This window comes from Pan paniscus, chromosome 12 (assembly GCF_029289425.2).
Source record: "Pan paniscus chromosome 12, NHGRI_mPanPan1-v2.0_pri, whole genome shotgun sequence".
In the NCBI taxonomy this organism is placed as follows: domain Eukaryota; kingdom Metazoa; phylum Chordata; class Mammalia; order Primates; family Hominidae; genus Pan; species Pan paniscus.
The window spans coordinates 21561612-21584637 of record NC_073261.2 but is presented as its reverse complement, the minus strand read 5'-3'; the positions used below and the strand labels follow the sequence as shown (position 1 = coordinate 21584637).

The following is a 23026-nucleotide window of genomic DNA, read 5'->3' as shown; positions in this document are numbered from 1 at the left end:
TGGCTGAAATGTGTCTGTGTCCTCTGGCTTTATGAAGGCAAAATTTACAAGCCATGAGCTAGGACATCTGGTGGAAGAAATTTCTAAGCAAAATATTAAAAGAATTGCATGGCTTCTTTTAACTACATAGAGTAAAATAAGGGAAGAGAAAAATGATTTAAAGACAGATTGTATAACTAAAAGGGAAACAGAACAAAAAAAATTTTTTAAGTCCCCAGCCTTACCATATAAAGAATGAAAAAGTGTGCAAGAGTGCAGACAATTGACCCTTTGATACACAGAGTAGCATGGTTAGAAGGAAGCCAGGTTCTGTCCCTTAAGACAATGGGAGAATGACCCTGAAGGCATTTCAGAAATCCTCCAGGCAAGCTGAGACCTCGAGGCCAACGTTTCCAGAGAGGTGCTCGAGGTCACCATTCATTGTCCTGTGCTGCCACAAGTCTCTGCTCCCCTTAGCATTCCTCAGCCAGCACAGCTGTGGCTCCGGCCAGTCCAGGTGCAGCTCAAGCTACCGCTCCGGAAGATATAGGCTGTAAACCTTGGTGGTGTCCACGTGGTGCTCTCATTCTGCAAGTGTGCAGAATGCAAGGGCCATGAGAACATGGCTTCTTCCAACTAGATTTCAAAGGATGTCACAAATAGCCCGGGACAGTGTGGGAGGTGGCGGGGGGTAGGCAGAGACTCATTGCGGTGATACAGCTGCCACAAAGACTCCAGAACTGTGAAGCTACCAGCATGTAACACCAGCCTAAAGAAGTTACAGGCACAGAACTCCAACTCGCGAGAGCAGCCAGGTGAATTGAGACCAACAAAGCCACAAGGTTGGGGCTCCCAGAGGCCTTGGAGGTCCAACCCCCACCCCAGCGTACCCAGGACTCAGGCCATGGAGTCAAGAAAGATTATCTGGAGCATTACGATTTGATATTGTTTGCCCTGTTGGGTTTTGGACTTATTTGGGACCAGTTACCCTGTTCTTTCCTATTTCTCTCTTTTGGAATGGGAATGTTTATCCCATGCCTGTTCCACCATTGTATTTTACAAGTAGATAACTTGTTTTGATTTCACAGGCCCATAGCTGAAGGGGAATTTGCCTTAGGATGAATCATGTCTTGAATTTTTCCCAAATGATGTTTAGATGAGACTTTGGACTTTCGAGTTGGTGCTGGAACAAGTTAAAATGCTGGGCTATTGGGATGAAATAAATACATTTTGCATGTAAGAAGGACATAAATTCTAGAGACCGCAGCCAGAATGCTATGGGTTTGAATGTGTACCCCCAAAAGCATGTGCTGGAAACTTAATTCCCAATGCAACAGTATTGGGAGGTGAGGCCTAATGAGAAGTTATTGGGCTATGAGGGCCCCACCCTCATGAATGAATTTACATCATTATTGTGGCAGTGGGTTATGTGTAAAAGAATGAGTTAGGTCCCCTTTGTCTCTCTCATCCACTCTCTGCCCTTCTGCCATGGGATGACGCAGCAAGAATGCCCCTTGATATTGCACTTGCCAGCCTCCAAACCGTAAGCCAATACCTTTCTACTTATAAATTACCCAGTCTGTGGTAATCTGTTACAGCGGCACAAAACAAACTAAGAAAAGTAGACTATCAGATTTGTGATCAATCTGACAACATGGCAACAAAACATTAAAAAAATTAACTTTTCTATGCTACTTGAGACACTTATTTCCAAATTCATGCTCAAATGCATATACCTTTTTGATGCAATAGAAATAACCTCAAAAGAGGGACATGCAAGTATTAACAGACTTCAGAGTCTGCTCACAGCGAGAGTTATGTAACCATCTCAAAAAGGCAAGAGACTTCTATAACTTCCAGAAGAACAGAGAGATTATATGGGGTAATAGTCTAATATTGATTCAGGAGTGACAATAATATTTTAGGGATGCACAGTACTACAGCCTAGGTGATGGGTAAAAGAACAAAACAACCTGTGTACTAGTCATTTCAACATCAAGGTCATATATAAATCATTTCTTGTAGAATTGCAGTGTAAAGTGCTCCACAGACCTGTTCCCCAAGGAAACAACCATAAGTGGTCCAAATTATTTTTTTAAATAACCATTAAAAGTCTCTGGAAATTGTGCTAAGCATGTACAGCAAATGAAGTAACATGTATTCAAGAAAATATAAAATTCACTTTGGGAGGCTGAGGTGGGCAGATAGCCTGAGGTCAGGAGTTCAAGACCAGCCTGGCCAACATGGTGAAACCCCATCTCTACTAAAAATACAAAAATTAGCTGGGCATGGTGGAGCACACCTGTAATCCCAGCTACTTGGGGGGGTGAGACAGGAGAATCGCTTGAAATCAGGAGGCGGAGGTTGCAGTGACCCAAGATCATGCCACTGCACTCCAGCCTGGGTGACAAAGCGAGGAAAGAAAAGAAAGAAAAGAAAGAAAAGAAAGGAAGGAAGGAAGGAAGGAAGGGAGGGAGGGAAAAGAAAAGAAAGAAAAGAGAGAGAGAAAGAGAGAGAGAGAGAAAGGGAGAAAGAAAGGAAGGAAAGGAAGGAAAGGAAAGAAAGAAAAGAAAAGAAAAAAGAAGAGAAAAGAAGAAAGAAAGAAAATATAAAATTAAGTAAGAACAGCAAGAGTCTGCAACACTTGAGTCCATCCCCACAGTTTAGAGTGGGGAATGTGCTGGGTGTGGCCAAGAAAATGAGAACCCCACTCAAAAGATACGGTATCTCACCAGGAAGGGCCACTTAGCAGTACTTCCCAGACAGGGAAGGCTGAGAATAATAGGATTCCAGTCACGGTTGCCCCAACTTGCTTAGAAGGGAGAAGTTCCATGCCAAGAGGGGCAAGGAAAAAAAATCAGGGGCTACAGCACCCTGATTATAAAACAGAGGTGTTGCTCCCACCCCAGCACCAGGGCAATGGTTCAGAGGTTTTCCTGGGGGACAGAGGTACTGAAAACAGTGCACTCAAAAGCTCTCCCTAAAGGGAGTTGACTTTATTTGAAAGAGAAAGTCAAATATAAGGGTGCTCTCAAGAACAAGGGAGATGCAGATGGTAAGCAATAAATAGAAGGCAATAGATCTATGAGAATAAAAAGCTAAATCCGAGGCCAGCTTGTTTAACAGAGAGAACCAGGGAGAGGACACTTAAGAAACCTCCTGGGGTCAGAACAAATCTCAAAGACTGGTCTCAAAATCTACCCCTGCCAAGGGGACAGAATTTAACTGGATCAGGCTGAAGAGCAACTTAAAACCCACAGCATTGTTGAAAAATAAAGCAATTAGCTAGCAACCACTGCAGCCTAACAGCTGGGTGAGATGCTGCACAGGCTTAATAGAGAAATCAGGGAAAGAGACTGTCAACACGAGCCTGTTAGACCCACCATCATCCCAGGGGGTTTGGCCAAGGCTACATCCTCCAAGGAACAACAGTTAAAGCTTCACACTGGAGTGGCGGGGACGGAATAGTAAACACTTCACTAAAGTAGACCAGACAAGTCACTAAACAAATAAATAAGTAAATAAAATAAAACAAGTTGGGGAAGGTGGGGGTTGGGATGAGGGCACAGTATCCAGAAGTGCTACAATATACTACCTAAAATGCCCAGTTTTCTACAACAAATTACAAGACACGCAAAGAAACAGAAATGGGTGACCCATAAACAGAAAAAACAACAAAGCAATAAAAACTGTCTGTGTGAAGTCCCAGGTGTTGGATATAACAAAGACACCAAAGCAACCACTGTAAATATTAGGTTGGTGCAAAAGTAATTGCAGTTTTTGCCATTAAAAGTTATGGCAAGTGTTCAAAGAACGAAAGGAAACCATGCTTAAAGAAGTACATAGATAATAAAGAGAGATTACAAAATAGAAACAAATTGAATTCTGGAGTTGAAGAATACCACAGTTGAAACTAAAAATTCAACAGAGGGATTCAACAGTCAATTGGAACTAGGCTAAAGAATCAGCAAACTTGGACTGAAAGGGCTTATGCAACCCAAAGATCAGAGGAAATGCAGGAAACTAAACAGAGCCTCAGACAAATACAGGACACCAATAAGTGCATCAACATGCATGCTGCACTGGGAGTATCAGAAAAGAGAAAGGAATACAAAATATATTCAAAGAAATAATGGCTGAAAACTCCCCAGAATTGATGAACATATGAATGTATATATTCAAGAAGTTCAACGAACTGCAATGAGGATAAACACAAAAATAGATGCACACAGACACATCATTCTAGAAATCCCGCAAACCAAAGACAAGATAAAATTTTGAAAACAGCTGTACTAGGTTGGATACTGTCCTACAAAGTTTATGTCTGTCCCAGAGCTTCAGAATGTGACCTTATTTGAAAACAGAGCCCCTACAGACATATTTAGTTAAGATGAGGTTATACTGGATTACGGTGGGACTTTAATCCAATACTAAAGGCATGCAAAGACCCATGTGCTACTGGAGGCAGAGACTAGAGTGATGCCTCTACAAGCCAAAGAACACCAAGGATTGCTGGCAATACGAGAAGCTGGGAGAAAAGCATGGAAAAAACTCCCCTCAGAGCCTTCAGAGGGGCATAGGCATGGCCCTGCTGACATCTTGATTTCAGACTTCTAGCTTCTAGAACTGCGAGGGATTAAATTTCTGTTGTTTTAAACCACTCAGATGGTGGTAACTGCAAGTCCTAGGAAATTCATACGGCAGAAAAAGAAAAACGACTTGTCACATGTAAGGGAACCCCAGTATGATTAACTGCTGGCTCATTACAACAAACAATGGAGAAAGCAGTGGATGGCATACGTATTAGTTCATTTTGTGCTGCCATAAAGGAATACCTGAAGCTGGGTGATTTATAAAGCAAAGAGGTTTATTTGGCACACGGTCCTGCAGGCTGTACATGAAGCATGGCTCCAGCATCTGCTTCTGCTGAGGGCTTCGGAGAGCTTTCAATCATAGTAGAAGGCTAAGGGGGAGCAGGCATGTCACGTGGCAAGACAGGGAGAAGAAGGGGGTCCCATACTCTTTTTTAACAATCAGGTCTCGTGTGAACTCATTACAGTGGGGTGTGCACCAAGCCATTCATGATGGATCTGTCCCCATGACCCAAATAATTCCCACTAGGCCCCACCTCCAACACTGGAGATCAAATTTCAACATGGGATTGGGAGGCTGGAACAAACATCCGAACTCTATCAACATATTTAAAGTGTAAAAATAAACTGGCAGTCAAGAATCTTATATACGACCAAAAATAACTTCCAAAAATAAGATATCCCTAGATAAACAGAAAAATGAGAGAGTTCATTGCTAGCAGACCTACCACACAAGAAATACTAAAGGATGTTCTTTAGGCTGAAAGCAAGTGACCCCAGATAGTAACTGGATTCCACAAGGAAAAAGAAGGGAAAGGTACCAAATAGGAAATTAGTTAATTACAAGGCATTCACTCAATGACTCACCTAGAGCAACTTCTAGTCCTGCAAGCTCCATTTGTGGTAAGTGGCCTACACAGATGAACACAAATACTTATCTTTGTTATAACTACCTACAGTGTTCAGTATAGCAACATGCTGTACAGATTTGTAGCCTATGAGCAATAGGTCATACCATGTAGCCTAAGTGTGTAGCAGGCTGTACCATCGAGGTTTGTGTAAGTCCACTCTATGATGCTCACAGAACAACAACAAAAACACTTAACAATGCATTTCTCAGAATGTATCCCCACTGTTAAGTGATGCTTGACTGTACATTTACGGTAAAATTATTTTCAACGAGGGTGCCAGGAAAATTCAATGGGCAATGAATAGTCTTTTCAACAAATTGTGCTGGACAACCGGACAGCCATATCCAAAAGAATGATGACCTAATACCCTATTCAAAAATTAGCTCAAAATGGATCACAGGCCTAAATTTAAGAACAAAATCTATAAAACTCTTAGGAAAAAAACATGGTAAATCTTTGTGCCCTTAGTTTAGGCAAGATTTCCTAAATATGACATCCAAGTACAAGCAGCAAGAGAAAAAAACAGACTTTATCCGTATTTAAAGCATTTGTGCTTCAAAGAATGTCATCAAGAAAGTAAAAAGACAACCCACAGAATGAGATAAAATATTTACAAATAATATACCTGATAAGAAACTTGAATTAAGAATATATAAAGAACTTAATTCAATGATGAAAAGAAAAATAACCCAATTAAAGAATAGGGTAATATCTAATAGAAATTTCTCCAAAGAAGATATAGAAATGACCAATAAGCACACAAAAAGATGCTCAACACCATGAGCTATCAGAGAAATGCAAATCCAAACCACAAAAAGATATCACTTCACACCCAGTAGAAAGGCTACAATCAAAAAGACAGACAATAAGAAGTGGCGTTGAGGATGTAGAGAAACTGGAACCCTCATATGCTGCTGGTGGAAATGTACAATGGTGCAGCTGCTCTGGCAAACAGCAGTTCCTCAAAAGGTTAAAGAGAGTCACCCTATGACACATATAACAAACGTACAGTCGTCCCTCAGTATCCACAAGGAATTGGTTCCAGGACCGCACCCCACCCCCATACCTAAACGCAAAGATGCTCAGGTTCCGCATATAAAATAGTGTAGTATTTGCATATAACCCACACACATCCGCCTGTATACTTTAAATCATCTCTAGATAATTATAATACCTAATACAATGTAAATGTTATGTAAAAATGTTATACTGTATTGTTTAGGGAATAATAACCTGAAAAAAAGTCTGCACATGTTCAGTACAGACATAACCATTGTGCGCCTAACTACATTTTCGATTCGTGGTTAGCTGAATCCACGGATAAGGAAACCACGGATATGGAGGGCCTACTGTATAAATAAACTGTGGTATATTCATATAACAGATTATTTGGTAATAAAAATATATGAAATACTGATACAAGCTACAACATGAACAAAACCTGAAAACATACTAAGTGAGAAAAGCTAGTCACAAAAGGTCAAATGTTGCATTATCCCATCTATATAAAATACCCAGAATTGGCAAATCTACATGGACAAAAAACAGATTAGTGGTTGCCTAGAGATTGGGGTGTGGAAGGCCTAAGGGGAAAATGGAGAGTGACTGCTAATGGGTATAGGCTTTCCTTGGGGGGGTCCTACAACTGGATGTGGTAATGGTTGCACAACTCTGTGAATACATTAAAAACTACTGAATTATACATTTTAAGGGTGAACTGTATGGTATGTGAATTATATCTCAATAAAGCTGTTACTTTAAAAAAAATGCAACATGAAATCTTTTTGGACATAATTTGTTACCTAATAGTTAAAAGGGTTTCTTTCATTGGTGAGTTTATACTGAAGTTTAACAAGAGCACTATTAGCCAAGGATACCCCTGGGTATTCTTCAAAGTGGTCTGTGAGCTAGAAAAGGTTAAAAACCACTGCTCTCAAATTTCATACTTCCTCAAAAAGTTAAACACAGGGTTTCCATACAATCCAGTAATTCCACTCCTAAGTATACCTAAAAGAATGAAAATCCTGTGTCCACACGAAAACTTACACACATGCATTCATAGCAGCATTATTCATGATAGCCTCAAGGTGGAAACAACTCCAAATACCCATCAATTGAGAAACAGGGAAACAGTATGTGGTACACCCATACAATGGAGCATTGTTTAGCCATGAAAAGGAATGAAGTGTACTGATTCATGCTACAGCTGAGCCTTGAAGACAGATCAAATATCACATTATTTCTTTCAGACGAAATGTTCAAAAAAGGCAGATTCATAGAGATAGAGAGTAGTTTTAGTGGTTTCCCAGAGCTGGCGGGAGGGGGCTGGGAATTGGAAGTGACCACTAATGAGTACAGGACTCTTTTTTGGGGTGATGAAAAAACTGTGGAATCAGAATGCGGTGCTAACTCTGTGGACATACTATAAGCCACTGAATCGTATCTTTGAGAAGCGTGAATTCTATGATATGTGAATTATCTCTCAATGAAAAAAGAAAGTTTCTTAATATTACAAATACTATTCAGGTGTGCAAACTTACCAAAATTCTTTTCCGATCCTTTTCTGATAAAAACTTTACTGGTGGGTATTTCTGGGTAAAGCTGTATAATATAAAGAGATTCAAAAGGAAAAAGTCAAACATCTCATTTGAATATTTTCTCTGTCTACCATCAAAGCATGTGCCAGGTTTTGGGACTGTTATTGTTTGCTCTTCTCTCTACTCTTGAATGAGTGCTGGAGAAACCAAGGAGTCACTAGTTAACTTGAGGTCAAGAGCTATATAACCTGCTCCTTGTTTAGAATCAAGCTAAAGACGTGACTTGAGATTCTATCTCTAAGAAGCGAAAGCGCAAGGAGCTACCGGCTTCCAGCAGCTGCTAAAGCAGGGCAGGCACTACCTCTATTAGTCCAGATAAAACCACACCATGAGGGAGATGGCCGTGAAACTGCCTTTGCAGAATTGTAATAATGAGAGAAATCTAATACGACTGGCTCCATCTAACCTCACAGGCTCAATTTTTGTTTTTATTGTTTTTGCTTATTTTAGTGCAGAGGCCAAGATAACTAGGAGAGGGATTTATAGTTAAACGATGAGGCAAGGAAAACTGACCCCCCTCCTTGTTTCGAGATTGAAGCCACATTCCTAAGCCGAGGTTAGAGTTATGGTAGGGTCTGAACTTTGCTAAAGAATAAGCATAAACAATGACCTGCCACTGCTTAGCTTAGCTGGCTTTTCTATATGTTGCTTACTGCCCCAGGGTCACTCAAACAGAGGTCGCGAGATTTGTAACTTCTCCAACAACTTCTACAGATAACATCACTATTGTGAATCCTAAGGAAACGGTATTTGAGGTATCTTTCAGATTTAGCATTTTGGCAGACAAAGAGATGTCACCCGGTCCTCAGACTTGGCTTCCATGAATTGATTCAGCTGCCTGAAGACAGTTTAGACACCCCCATGATTTCACACCCAGCCAATCGTTTCAGCTCCCCAGGCCCCCACCCACCAAACTACCCTTAAAAACTCAAGCCTCCGAGTTCTCAGGGAGGCAGATTTGAGAAACCTCGCCCATTCTCACACGTGGCTGGCCCTGTGATTAAACTCTCTCTTCGCTGTAACACCTGTTGTTCTCAGTGCCTTGGTTTTCTCAGGGCAGTCAGCAAGAAGAGCCCACCGGGCTATAATCATGGCATTCTCTGGGTACTGTATCAGGGTCCAGGTGGAAGAAAGCAGCTTCGTGAAGTCACAGGCCCAACGCATGAGGACCGCCCCACAAGAGCGAGAAGAGATATTAATGAAACTTTGTCTCCTGCTCCAGGAATTTTCACAATCACGGCATCCTCTTCCTGACCAGCGTCCCTGGTAAAACGATTGAGCATCAGCATCTTCTGTCTCTGTGGATCTGCTCTGACCCTAAGTCTCACTTATCTTTTGATACCCTCTTGCTGCCCTAAGGTGCCATTGGTCCCCAGCCCACACTGATGTCCCAGGAGCAGGGCAGTATGATCTGAATATAAAACGTCCAGTGAGAGGTAATAAACACAGAACTGAAATATTCATTTTAAAAGTTATTCAGTTAGGAACAAAAGTGCTTTAAATAAAATCTGAGACATCAGCTTTATGGTCATTATACTAATTGGAAAGGTGTTGTGCCAGGTGGTACCGTCTCCATCCCTGCCCTGTCCCCAGCACAGACACAGCACTAGGATACAGAATGCACTTCCTTAATGGTCGCTGAACTGAAGGGAATATGAAGGGTCATTAGACAGAAGCCCCTGAAGCAGGGGTTTCTCATCTCCAGAAAGCCCCGAGCGTGTTTAAATCGGAGTGAAAGGGCTTTCTATTACAATGCAGACGAATTCCCCCATTAAGAACTTCCAGGGTCTCAAAAGCTCAAGTTCCCCTTGCAGACTACAAAATCAGACGGGAGAGTCTGAGGGCAAGGGTGGGAACCCTGGGGCTCCCCCTTGTGAGCTCACCGACCGTCTTTAGTACTTGCCGCCCATAGGAAGTGCCTCAGGAAAGTCATCCATGCAGCTGGGGAGCAGGAGCAAGTTCTGCCTTCAGTCAGGAGCGATGCTGTTAGACTGGCGGGAGCAGCACAGATGTCTTGTTTGCCAAGTAACACTTCTTGTCATTCCGCCTCTTCCCTCACCAACTCAGCTAGGGGACGGCACTGTAAATCTCAGAGTTATTTGTGTGCACCTCTCACACCGCTCCAATTGTCCTCATTTCTCTGAGCTCACGATATCCAGGTCTTCAGCCTCAGTCCCCAAGTGGCACACCCAGTGCCGTGGCACAGCTGAGACTCTTTCCTTCCCACGACTGCTCATAAGCACCGTGGCTCCTCCGAACTGTCTGTCGTGAAAACGCTGGAGCCGTCTCTGACTCATAACTTCCCCTCACTCACCTTCAGGGCTCCTTCTCTACCGTGTATATGATTTTAGAGTCAAGACCGCTCGGGAATGGGAATATAGCTACATATGGGAAAACGCGGTGCAGGGAGAAAACCAATTCAGTGAGGAGCGGAGGCGCAGGACTGTGGAGTGTGCATCCGGGGCCATGGAAACAAATGTTAATCCAAGCTGTCAGCTTAGAATAGTCCCTATCTGAAAGCTTAAAATGAAATGTGGTGTGCTACTTATACCAAGAGGAAACGGCCAAACCGTTTTATTACAGGAAATGTACTTCAAAGAAATTGAACTGAAGCAAAGGCATGGTTGCCCGACATACGCAGTGACGGGCATAAGATGGACTAAAAAACACTTCAAATGCAGCGTGCTGAAACCTTTAATTTAAAAAACGAAAAATAGGTTGAGTTTCTTGCTTTGTTCTTCTTCAATATGTAGCAGCCAAGTTTTAGATTTCATACGTATACGCTCAAGTAATTAAACTTTTAAAAAACTATCTTATACTCCTCACTTCTTCGAGAAGCCACACATACAAAGCTGAAAAACAGGAAGGGGAGAGTGCCTGTGGGGTCCTCCTCAGTATGCATGTCATCCTGTTTTCCTCCTTGCAGTAATGGGTGACAGAGCACAGTGACTGATAGAGTGCAGTGACCATGTGGGTGCCGTTGGCTGGGCCACATGCTGAGCCAGCTGCCTGGTGCTCCCAAGCACCTGCTGGACTGACCCAGGGCTGGGCAGGAGCACAAGGCCTTTTTTTTTTTCCTTTTTTGAGACAAGGTCTTACACTCTGTCACCCCAGATGGAGTGTAGCGGCATAATCACAGCTCACTGCAGCCTTGTATTTTTTGTAGAGATGAGGTTTCATTATGTTGCCCAGGCTAGGCTCGAACTCCTGGGCTCAAGCCATCAGCCTGCCGAGGCTTCCCAAAGTGCTGGTATTACACCGTGCCTGGCCCACAAGGCTTCTTAAAGACCTGTAGCAGGTGAAAATCCTACCCAGTGTACTGGCTCATCCACTTATTCAGGAACTTTCCATTAAGCACCGTTCTACACTAGGCACTGGGGGTTAAGCAGCAAAATGCAGCAGAGGCATGAGGCCTGCATTCCTAAGCGAGAGAGAAACCAGCAAGCAGAGGCAGAATGAGGTAACAAATCTTTCCTTACAACCCCAAATTAGTCCTTTACTAATCATTAATATTTTATGCCATTCCAGATTAAACTTACTGTTTAGCCAGTAAGCAGTATTCTTACTTAAAATTTAAATTATCATTTGCCATCTATTCAAAGAACATTTAAAGATACAGAGTTAAACAAATGGCATATAATCAAAGTATTAAGCAATGGGAGTGTGGTAAAAGAGAAAAAGCCCACATACAATCCATTTACTCAGGATTCTAGAATGACACTGTCTTCTTTCTTTCCCTGTATAACTATAACCTGTAACTTCCAAAAATATCTTTAGTTCTTGGGGGCCACTTTGCTCAAAGTGACAAGCACGTCAAGTAAACCTATTTCCAGTTACATTCTTATCTTGTCAGTGTCAAGATGGTTGTTTGATCATCTTTATCACACACTGAGTCAGGAAAAGTAAGCTAGACGGAGTTCCATCAATTTCCACCATCACGCTTTTTTAGCCAGGCCTACGCTTGACCTTCTGACACAGTAATGCAGTCACGCGGATCACCTGACTTGCTGACCAACCTGAAGGACGGAACCATTCCAGAATGAGTCACCTGCAAGCAGCCCCAGAGGCAAATGTTTGCCCTCTGCCACTATTTTCAAGGCGGTTTCACAGGTTGACAAGAATAAATTATTAGTAAATTCTTAGGATCGAATTCTTATTTGTGCTTCTCCATCCAGTTTAAAAGCACACACTCAAAGATATCACAAAAGTATCAAAGAGACTGCATAATTCTCACATGTTGAGAGCTCTTGTTTGTAAGCTATTGCCTTAGGGAAGTTATCGAATTGAGACATTTTTCTTTTCATAAATAAATTCTATTGTCTAAAGAAAATAATCACTGGTGGACAAGTTTTTAGACCAATATAGAAAATGTGTGGTGGGTTATTTCTTATTGTTCCAATTTTTCTAAAAAGAAAAAAAAAGCTTCAATTAAGATCTCTCAATTCTACTGTCTTATCAAAGGCAGATTTTCTGGCTCCCATCCAAGGAAATATTACAAGCTGCATAACTAAAGCACAGAATCATGGCAAAAAAAATTTAAAGCACAAGTAACAACCTTATATTACTAAGGGAATCTGTTAAAAATTACTGACAACTTTTGTTCTGATAAGTGCTGAAATTAACAGTTTGCTTGACTGCTCAGTTGAGGATAAGAATCAAGTGAATGACACATTTTGTTTAATGACTCTTCTCCAGTCGTATTTCCCTTCGATCATTTAATGAAAATCAAAGAAAAACTGCTCTTCATTTTTTCATTTTTGTTCTGGACTTGATAAAAGGCTCATTCAATGCTGACACACATCGTCCAAACTCATCCCAATAAGGGGAAAAAATCACATCAACTTTAATAAATGCCGTCATTTTTCTTTCTAAAATTTCTGAAGATTCAACTGCTACTCTAGATAGTTTTCCACATACAGTACGTGCAAGAGGAAAGTCCTGGATGCTGAGGCTCAGCGGCCTCGGGAGTGCCTGAGAGAGAACCTGAGGGCAATAGTGTCCCAAAGGGTGAGGAGGGGTTCTCTCCGAAATCTGACTCAAATAAACATTTCTATCATATTACATAATTCTTCTTCCCTCTCACGTCACCTGGACTAAATTCTGGGAACCTCCTCATTAACTCTGGTGACAAAAGCAGCTAAATGACTACACATGACACACCATAGGCTCCACATCCTTATTTTGTGGTGTTTGCATATGGTACTACATTTCAGGCCCACTGGATTGTCCTCCTATTTTGGAATTCTATCCAACTGATCAATATATGCAGAAGTTCAAGGAAAATGTGAGGCCTGGCCTCAACTTCTATGTAATAAATTTGCAGAAATTCAGACGTTCAGAGTTTGAAGAAGGAAGATCTTAACACATCTAGATTGATTCTTCTCCCCATGTTCTATCTGGGTATTACACTCAAAGTGGGGGAAATGCGTATATAGACATTTATTTAGGTTGGCAGAGTTTGGAGCAAACAAACTGAGAATTAATTACTCAATTGAGACAAACTTATTTTAACTATTGACTTTAAGACAAAAAGTACACATACCTTTTTTCTAAATCTCTGATTTTCTCTCTTAGTGGTTCAACCATCTAGAACAATAATAACAAAAATCAGTTTTAAAGCAAAAACACAGTTCTCAACCCCTTCCACCCCATTCTGATGTTTCCGATAAGGCAAAACAGGTTTTAATTTCTTCTACAAATTAACTTCCAGTTTGAAATTAAGATACACCACTTGCGTCACAATGCTAGAATTGAACAGATAAACTGTCCATTTGAACTCTTACTCCATAAATGCCTCGGTTTCTGAGACAATTAATGTTTTTGCTCACCCATCCTACTAGGAAGAATGTAAAAGGTGTTTCAGGCTCATAAAAACAGATCAACACTATCCATCTCTTTTTAGGAACAATCCCCTAAGCATGGCCCACAAAAGCTTAACATCTTGTTTCTGCAATTACTGTGTATACTCATGTTATCAGCTGCAGCACATAAATTGCAGGTTGTGAGTCAACCTACATCCACGTCTGTAGACACTGTGGACTCAGGCAGAAAGACAGCAACTCAAGGGCTTCCCAGGACTCCCTAAGTTGGCTTCAAATCCAAAGTAAGTAACCTCCCATCCCCTCCCCCACAGCCCATGTTACAACGGTCTGGCTGTATCTACATGTATTTAAATAGGAGGTGCATAACTGAGCATAGGTGCTAGCCTTCAGCTGGGTGGGTGTGCGACGTCTCCATCTGTGCACGTGGATGCTCTTTACATTTGTGGCCTAGCATCCGATTGGCGGCCATTGTTCTTTTCAGCACCTGTGCCAGTGAGAGGATGTTGGTACTCATCTCTATCTCCCAAAGGCAATCACTTCCCTTTCTCTAAAAAACGCTTACCTGAAAAGTCATGTAAAAGTCTAAATCCATTTTGCCTTTGAGGTAGAATTTGTTTTAATACGTCAAAAATGGACCAACAGTAACAGACTGCATGTCCTCTTAAATAAGGGAGTAATTTTTTGAGACACGGTTGCAAAATCACAGAACAGCATCAAGCTGCCACAATAAGAATGACAGCACGAGCAAAGGAAGTAAAATTGACAAGTATACAGATGAAATAGATACAAAAATAGAAAAAAGACTAACCTCTTCAATCTTGCTTTCAATTTTTAGTTCACCATTTTCCTGGATAGACCTGTTGAGTAGAAAGCTATAAAACTGAGATCAACTGAAAGGCTTTGTGACTTTAAGACTGTTTCTGAATAAATTACCCTAACATAACCCAACGGATGCAGACCACCTCTGTCTCCTGCTCAAGTATCAGTCATGTGTACAATTCCCTCCAGAAGGGATGCACCAGAGGAAAAGAAGACAACCAAAGGGAAGGACTCCCCTTAAATCCATCTATGAACATGCTCAGTATTACCTAATGGATTATTTCCACTAAACTAAAATAATCTCACTGCTATGCTACATCCAACACAGGATTTTAAATTTGAAGCAGGAAGTGCGTCTGTAGGAGTATGTGTTTGTGCCTGCTGGGCTTTCCTGGGGATTTAATGTAAAAATGGAGTCTTTTAAGTAAAACCACAGAGCTCCTTTAAATGGGATCTGAGCACCCCACCTAGTCATACACAGCAGCCTTTGTCAGGAGACACACACATGCCCTGGTGGTAGGAATCAAATCGACACCATCCCACCCACCTTGCAAAACCCAACTCCACATGAAAAGCCTCCTGAGGGCATAGTAACCTTTTACCCTGGTAGACATGTGCAGCCGCATTACATTACAATACCAACCTAATCATCACAATAGTGATTCTCACAACATAACCAAGTGGAGCAAATTTTCCTTTACATGGAAAACTATGAACAGTACCAAATGGTTTTTACAATAAGTGCTTATTTCTTTTTGCTGATTTTTTTAAAGGCTATTTTTTTTTATTTGGTAAAGAGATAACACAAGAGTTTTATTTTTACAAGAGTGCCTCCTGCCCTATGAAGAAGCACACACGACGCATACAGGCCTAACGCTGGACTAAATAGGTGGTCTCTGCATCGATACCCACTAGCTGGCCCCCTGAGGTCATGGGCCTGCCATGGCTTCCCGAAGACAGCTCCCTTCTCAGAAGGCTTTGCAAAAGCCCCTCAGTGTTCTTGCTCAATCCACCCAGAAATACAATTTACATAAGCTAGGGTCAACCCTTTATTATCTACACAAGGAGGGAAGGGGGGGGTGGCCGACCATTGTTTTACTTGTGGGCCTTACTTGGTAATTGTTAAAATCAGCTGCATTCCTTGAGAATACCCATAGGAGAAAAGAAACAGCTCAGATACGTGAATAGCAAGAACCCAGTTTTGTTTTAAAAATACTTTTCAATTAACCCATGACATCCATGGTATATATGTACCAACTGAAATGTGTCTATAAAATCCAACCACAGTACCCAAGTAATTAAAAACAATTACCTCATATTAACGAAGTTGCCCCAAACAGCTGTAAGAGAAAGAAAAAAAAGAAGTCAATGTTTAAGTCCACAACTTTCAGGGATTCCAATGGATGGAATCTTAAATTTTAACCAATATTTTAAATTTTACAAAGAAAATTAACTTATGAAGACAACAAAATGCATACTTTGTTTTCAAAACAATTAAATCTTACTACAAAATAAGTAAAAACAGGATCGTAGAGTTTATTCAGGTCAAGTTTGAGAACTGCAACCCAGGAACATCGATTCAAGTTGCCCTGAATATATGCTCCCATCAGCAGCAGTGACAAGTGGGCTTTTAAAGGAAAAGGCAGTTTCTAAGTTATCAAGAATTTACATTAAAATAACATAAGCTACTGATTGGCCATATATTGTTTTTTGTATCAAAAATCCCAGGAAAAAGATAATTGGTTGAGGCAGCTGGGCAGAAACAAAATACCTTTAAAGAACCGGCCCTGGGCATGGCAGGGCATGACTTTAGCTCCGTGCTCATGACTCTCCGGCCTGATAAATTTTGCAAACCTCACATGGCTCACACTGCTCTGAGCTGTTTTTCTTTTCTATCTATCCCCGCAGTTTTGGAATACCTCTTTTGGGGTCTAGAGTTGGACAGTGCAGGTGAAGCTTTTTTTTTTTTTTTCCCAAGTGACAGATCTCCCTTTATTACCCAGTCTGGTCTCTAGTGATCCTCTCGCCTCCGCCTCCTGAGTAAGTGGGACTGCAGGCGTACGCCATCACACCTAGCTAAGGATGCATGTGTTTTGATAAACAGTATGTTCTCAACCTTTGTTTGAGGAAGAGCTAGTCACAAAAATCAAATAATCACATGTCTGAAAGAAGTCCTAAGGTTCAGTCTAACCTCTCCCTTGTAACGATGATGAAAGCAAACCCAGAGAGGTTAAACAGTGGCCTGCAGTGCGGCTTAACTCCAACGGGAGTGCCATCCTTTCTCCGCACTTACCACATCTCCCTTCTATACTCTAGGCACCTGGTGGGCAGGCTCTCCTGTGCCTGTATACAGCTGGCCTTCAGTAAATGTGTATAAGTCAGCCCTGAATCAACAGCAGATGACTTTAAAATGTAATACTGGACCATGAGCACTCACTTTAAGTTACTGAGCAGGATTCTTTCTACGGAAGCCTTTCCTGAGCATAGGCGGTCCTAATATTTTGTACACACTCCTATTTGGCCCTCATTTGGCCACTCAGCAGATACTGAAGGCCTTCTAAGTACCAGGTGCATTTAGGTGCTTCCAGGTGCCGAGGAAGAACAGAGAGATTAAACACAAACGGCCTCCCTGTCCCGGGCTGTTAAATTTGTGAGCTTGGGAAGGCCCTGAGGTTAGGATCTCATAACCCCAGGCATCTTCCCATTGCCATCCTCTTGTGTGTAGTAGGAGTTTAATAGCTACTCATCAAATAGGATTCAGTATCCAAACTACACCCCCACATGAAATTCCCACTCTCAAGAAGGGGAATGTTGCTAATTCCACAGAAGCACATCTCTCTTCAAACAGAGGAGGAAACTTGGTTTAAAAAAAAGACAGCAATACACGACCAAATAAATAAAAGTGGCAAGAAAGCAGGGAAATGGGAGAAATTAAAATAAAGCTATTAACTAGATTCATTATTCATTAAAAAAAATAAAAACTGCTTATGTCAGAGGCACTGGAACCAGAGTAACTCCATCTTGAACAGTAGCTGGGTAAAGTGAGGCTGAGACCTACTGGGCTACATTCCCAGACTGTTAAGGCACTATAAGTCACAGGATGAGATAGGAAGTCACCATAAGATACAGGTCATGGGCCGGGCACTGTGGCTCACACCTGTAATCCCAGCACTTTGGGAGGCAGAGGTAGGCACATCACCTGAGGTCAAGAGTTCAAGACCAGCCTAACCAACATGGTGAAACCCCATCTCTACTAAAAATACAAAATTAGTTGGGCATGGTGGCACATGCCTGTAATCCCAGCTACTTGGGAGGCTGAGGCAGGAGAATCACTTGAGCCCTGGAAATGGAGGTTACAGTGAGCTGAGATCGCACCATTGCACTCCAGCCTGGGCAACAAGAACAAAACTCCGTCTCAAGAAAAAAAAAGATACAGGTCATAAAGACCTTGCTGATAAAATAGGTTGCAGTAAAGAAGCTGACTAAAACCCACCAAAACCAAGATGGCCACAAGAGTGACCTCTGGCTGTCCTCGCTGCTGCACTCTTACCAGTGCCATGACAGTTTACAAATGCCATGGCAACGTCAGGAAGTTACCTATATGGTCTAAAAAGAGGAGGTGTGAATAATCCACCCCTTGCTTAGCATATCATCAAGAAATAACCATAAAAATGGGCAATCAGCAGCCCTCAGAACTGACCTCTCTATAGAGTAGCCATTCTTTTAATCCTTCATTTTCTTAATAAACTTGCTTTCACTTTAAGGACTCGCCTTGAATTCTTTCTTGTGCAAGATCCAAGAACCCTCTCTTGGGGTCCAGATCGGGACCCCTTTCCTGTAACACTTATACCTTTGAACCATGTGATTTTGCTCTTATCTTACTCTCAGGAAATCAGTAAACATACAGGAAAAGTGCCCTCACCAATGTCACGGCCTTATTTATAATCACACACACAAAAAAGGAATAAGCCATAATATCCCATAATTAGAGAATTGCTGTATAAATTGTCATACAGCCATTTGATGAAATCAGAAAGCCATTAAATATGACCACGGAACTACACTGTAACATGATGCAGTTATGACAGTACCAGACGAAAAAATATATATACAGTGTGACTCTCACTTCTGTAAAATGCATTGGGAAAAAAAGACTGTGAAATTTCCAAAATACTGAGTTTAAATGGTGACATGAGTAACTTTAATTTTCCTTGTGGTTAAGTGTTTACTTACTTTTAAAAAAGTTTACTTACTTTTAAAAAAGGAGGGAAGAGATTTTAACCCTTACTAAACTCTATGTCCTTGTTGTCCTGTTCTTGCCTTTTTCTAGACACCTGGTGAACACCTGGGTCGGTCCTCAGCTCGGACACCACGCACTGCTGCCACCAGAGTCCACAAAGATCACCTGTGAGCCACCAGTTGCCCAACCCATGTGCGCTTTTCTTTACTGTGCTATATATCTCAAATAAGTATACTGTCTCATTTTGGCTACAGGATTAAGCTGCTTTACTGAGAATAAGTATTCCATGCTATGGAAGCATCCATTCTCTTATTGCCTTCTGGGTGGGTAGCACCTTTTGGCAGACTTTTCAAATCATTCCATGGTTATTTGCTTTTTCAGTTTTTTCTTTCAAACCTTTTTTCAACTCACTTTAAAATGTTGATTTCAGGCTGGTGCGGTGGCTTGTGCCTGTAATCCTAATACTTTGGGAGGCCAAGGCAGGCAAATCGCTTGAGCTCTGGAGTTTGAGGCCAGCCTGCGCAAACTGGTGAAAACCCCATCTCAAAAAATTAGCCAGGGGTGATGGCTTGTGCCTTCAGTCCCAGCTACATGGCGGGGGCAGAAGCAGAAAGATCGCTTGAGCCCAGGAGGTTGAGGCTGCAGCGAGCTGAGATAGCGCCACTACTCCAGCCTGGGTGACAAAAGTGAGACCCTGTCTCAGAAAAAAGAAAAAAAGTTGATTTCACAAAAATCTCTCAATCCTTCTATCCTCACTCCATTTCACAGCAGTGAAGGCTGCCACCCATCCCAGACACCTTCTGTTTCCTTGACCATGATGTCCTGAGCCCTTTCCCCTTGCCCACTGGTTCTCCTTAATCATCTCTTCCTGGGGAAGCAGGTGACGCCCATGCTTCCCAGGATCAGCCCTGGGGAATGATGTCCAAGCCACAGCCAAAGCTTTACCACCCTTCATAAATGGATAAGAATGGATGTAAGCAGATATGGACCAGATCCACTTCTGTGTCTCAGACCTCTTCCACTGCCCCTGGAGGCTGGAGATGCACCTGGAGACGTGCCCTCTCCTCCCCAGCTGCACCTCCTGATTCATGCTGCAAAGGAGGCTTCATGAATCCCTTCCTTCCCCACTCAGACCTCCACGCTTCACCACTCAGACCTCCAGAGCAGGCCCCTGCAAGCAGCCCCCTGCATGTGACTCTCCACCTTCCCTAAACCACTTGCTGTCCCCAACCCTTCAGCTCGTCTACAGGTAGTGTCCTGGGCACCTGCACCTCCAAGACTCATCTGAGCATTTGATTCTCCAGAAAGCATCTTCAACCTTCCCTCCTGCTCCAGGAGACACTGGTGGCCCTCCTGTGTGGCCAAGGCCTGCTACATGTTTTGTTCTAATTGGTACCTTACAGGTGGGTCTCACTGCAAGATGAGGTGTTTTCATATTTACATTTGTTACACCAGGCATACATGGTCCAAGCACTAAAATTCGTTGAATGCATGCCAAGTAATTTTTCCCTTTTCTTACATTTATCTCTTGCTTATTACTTTTTATCTTCAGACGCGCTATAACCAATTAATCTTTACAATGTTTTTATGTCAAGTGTTATGGCCTCCTTTCAAATTATCAAAAGCTCTACCTGCTTTGCTTGAGAGAGAATTCAATACCCAGCCCAGACCAAAGAACAGACACACACACACAGCAAAGCAGGACAAACCCCCACGTTGCTGCACAGATTCCAAAGGGAAAGACACAAGCAATTTCCAACAATTATGAAGCTTTAGTTTTGTGTAGAGTAGCCTGGAAGGTTGCAGGGCATAGACCTTAAAAGTTAAACATTACTTTAAATTAATATTGCTTTTAAGTTTTTGCAACCTGCTTGAGTTATTTTGACCCACCTTACGGTGCTTCAAACAGATAGCTGGGCATTACTAACAGATGCACTCTACAAATATTTGAACTGAATTAAACCCATTTATACAGTACCAGGAATCAATATTAAGTAAAGTAAGTATTTTAAGAAAGATAATTATTCAGTTATTGACAAAGGGCTTATAACTGAATGCTCTTACACAGCTTTCAAGATATTTTAATTTTTAATATAAATTTAAAAAATACTTTGTATGTAAACTGAGGCATATCAGCTTCATAGTTCTCATTATGTTGGTATCCAGACTTCAAGCTATGCAGGGAACCCAGTTCAAGAAAATCTAACTCATAAAAATTTTCATTTAGAGTGAAAAATTGAGTTTTTTAAAGGATATGATTAAAATGAGTGTCCTTTTCCAACAAAGAAAAAATTCAAACGCTAACCCGACACTTTCATAATCTCTCTGAGTCTAACTTGATTTCTTAAATAGTCATCAGCTATCATGAGATCAATCCTTTTAGAATACAGTCTTCCAATCTGAAGTCTGTGGATCTCCATGGATCCCTGAATGGGTTTCAGGGAGACTAGAGGGGAGTCTCATGTGAAAGCACATGTGAAATTGTGTGTTCATAGGTCTCAAAGGTCCTCCAATGAATTCAAGACCCCGAACAAATGAAAAACCATCAATTCGGAATCCATAAAAGCCCGGGATTTTAAGAGGCACATTTGTTTTAGAATAGGGATATAGCCTGAGTCCCTGAATGCCAGGCCACACAGAAAGTACAGATTCTTCACCAGGAATCCAGATGTGGGTAGCAATTTCAATGGCCCTATTTCAAGTAATGTTACAAGGCTGGATCAGGCAAAATCACCATTTCCGTTTTCTACCTGTCCATTTTAAATGGCTACAGTATGCTTTAGCATGTTTTTCTCAGTCATTCCGATCACTGTTTCAAACTGGAAAGCATATGTACTTTTACACTAAGTCACAGGAAGAAAGTGTGATTTAGGGAGACTGCTCTCCTACCCTACGTTATCTATGTAACACTGTATGTAAGGCACGCCCTTCTTTATAGTATGACATCCTATAAAGCAGCCTGCTGGATGCTCAGTGAAATCAGGCAGCCCCTGGCTGCGGGGTCCTCATGCAGGCTTTGCCTTCCTTCCAACGTTTCCTAAAATCCTTCCTTGCTCATCCATCCCCCATTCATTCAACAAACTCAGCGCTTGCGGATGCACAAGTTAAGACCCTGCACACATTGCTTTACTCTCCACAGGCGACATGGGGTCTGTGACGGAAATGCAGCATGTATGGGGAGGATCCCCTGAGAGGGCGTGGAGAACCCTTCCCAAAGGCCTGGCTGGGTGACAAGCAGTGGGGGGGCGGGGTGGGTCCACCTCAGACTACGGGAAACAGTGTGTCCCCATTCCTGCAATAAAAGGTGGAGCGGCCACCACTGGCTAGATGCTGGAGGACTTACCCCTTTATTGAGACCTAGGCCTCTAGACGGAACCATGTACAGAGAAAGAAAAGGCATGCCCCAAAATAACAGTAACAGAGGCCATCAGTCACAGGGCAAATGCAGGTCTCTTTTTAAAAATTATTTAAACATTTATTTGAGTATCTTCTAGGAGCCAAGCAATGTGTGAGGTCCGGTAGCCAAGGTTCCTAATCCACACTGCCTTTTAGCATTGCAAGGGCTCTGCAGGCCCCAACACTGACGGAGATGGGGCTGGGGGTGGAGCAGTGTGGATCTGATTCTCCCATCTCAACCGATAAAATCTAGGACCTTCCAGGCCACAGGTCTGTACTTCAGACCTGCTGAATCAGAATCTCTACAGAGGCCTCCCAGCAGCTGTATTTTTTAAGTACCCCAGGTGACTGTGACCCCTGGCGAGGGAGGAGGACCTCTACCCTAAGGGATCTGGGGACCTGCTGCCACCACCTATTGCCCATCTCCCTGAATGTTCAGAGTCCAGGCTCAGGCCATCTGCCTCGTCATTCCTCAGACTTGCCACACCTGCCTGCCTCAGGGCCTTTGCACTTACACTTCTCCCAACTGCCTCTTCACCTTTCCCCCTCCCTCAGTTCATCCAAGGTCTCAGCTCAAAAGTTACCTTACAAAAGAGGTCTTCCGACCAATCCATCTATGAGAGCACCCACCCCCCAACAGCCCACTTAGCCTTTTTCTTCACAGCACTTA

General features: G+C 42.2%; 1 protein-coding gene across 7 annotated transcripts in view; it reads right to left on the bottom strand.

Moving 5' to 3' along the window:
- UXS1 (UDP-glucuronate decarboxylase 1) overlaps window positions 1–23026 on the bottom strand; it is a 118774-nt gene that overhangs the window by 73908 nt on the left and 21840 nt on the right. For 2 of the 7 annotated variants that reach the window (XM_034953601.3, XM_034953604.3), the window contains exons 2-5: window positions 16033–16060; window positions 14710–14758; window positions 13622–13665; window positions 8023–8083 (exon numbers count right to left, since the gene is read on the bottom strand). In XM_034953601.3, coding sequence (XP_034809492.1) covers window positions 8023–8083; window positions 13622–13665; window positions 14710–14758; window positions 16033–16060 — 182 coding nt within the window. Of the gene's footprint in view, window positions 1–8022; window positions 8084–9104; window positions 9411–9962; window positions 11454–13621; window positions 13666–14709; window positions 14774–16032; window positions 16061–23026 lie in introns of those variants that run through there. The other 5 variants (XM_034953602.3, XM_034953600.3, XM_063594553.1 and 2 more) reach the window with 4 other exon arrangements.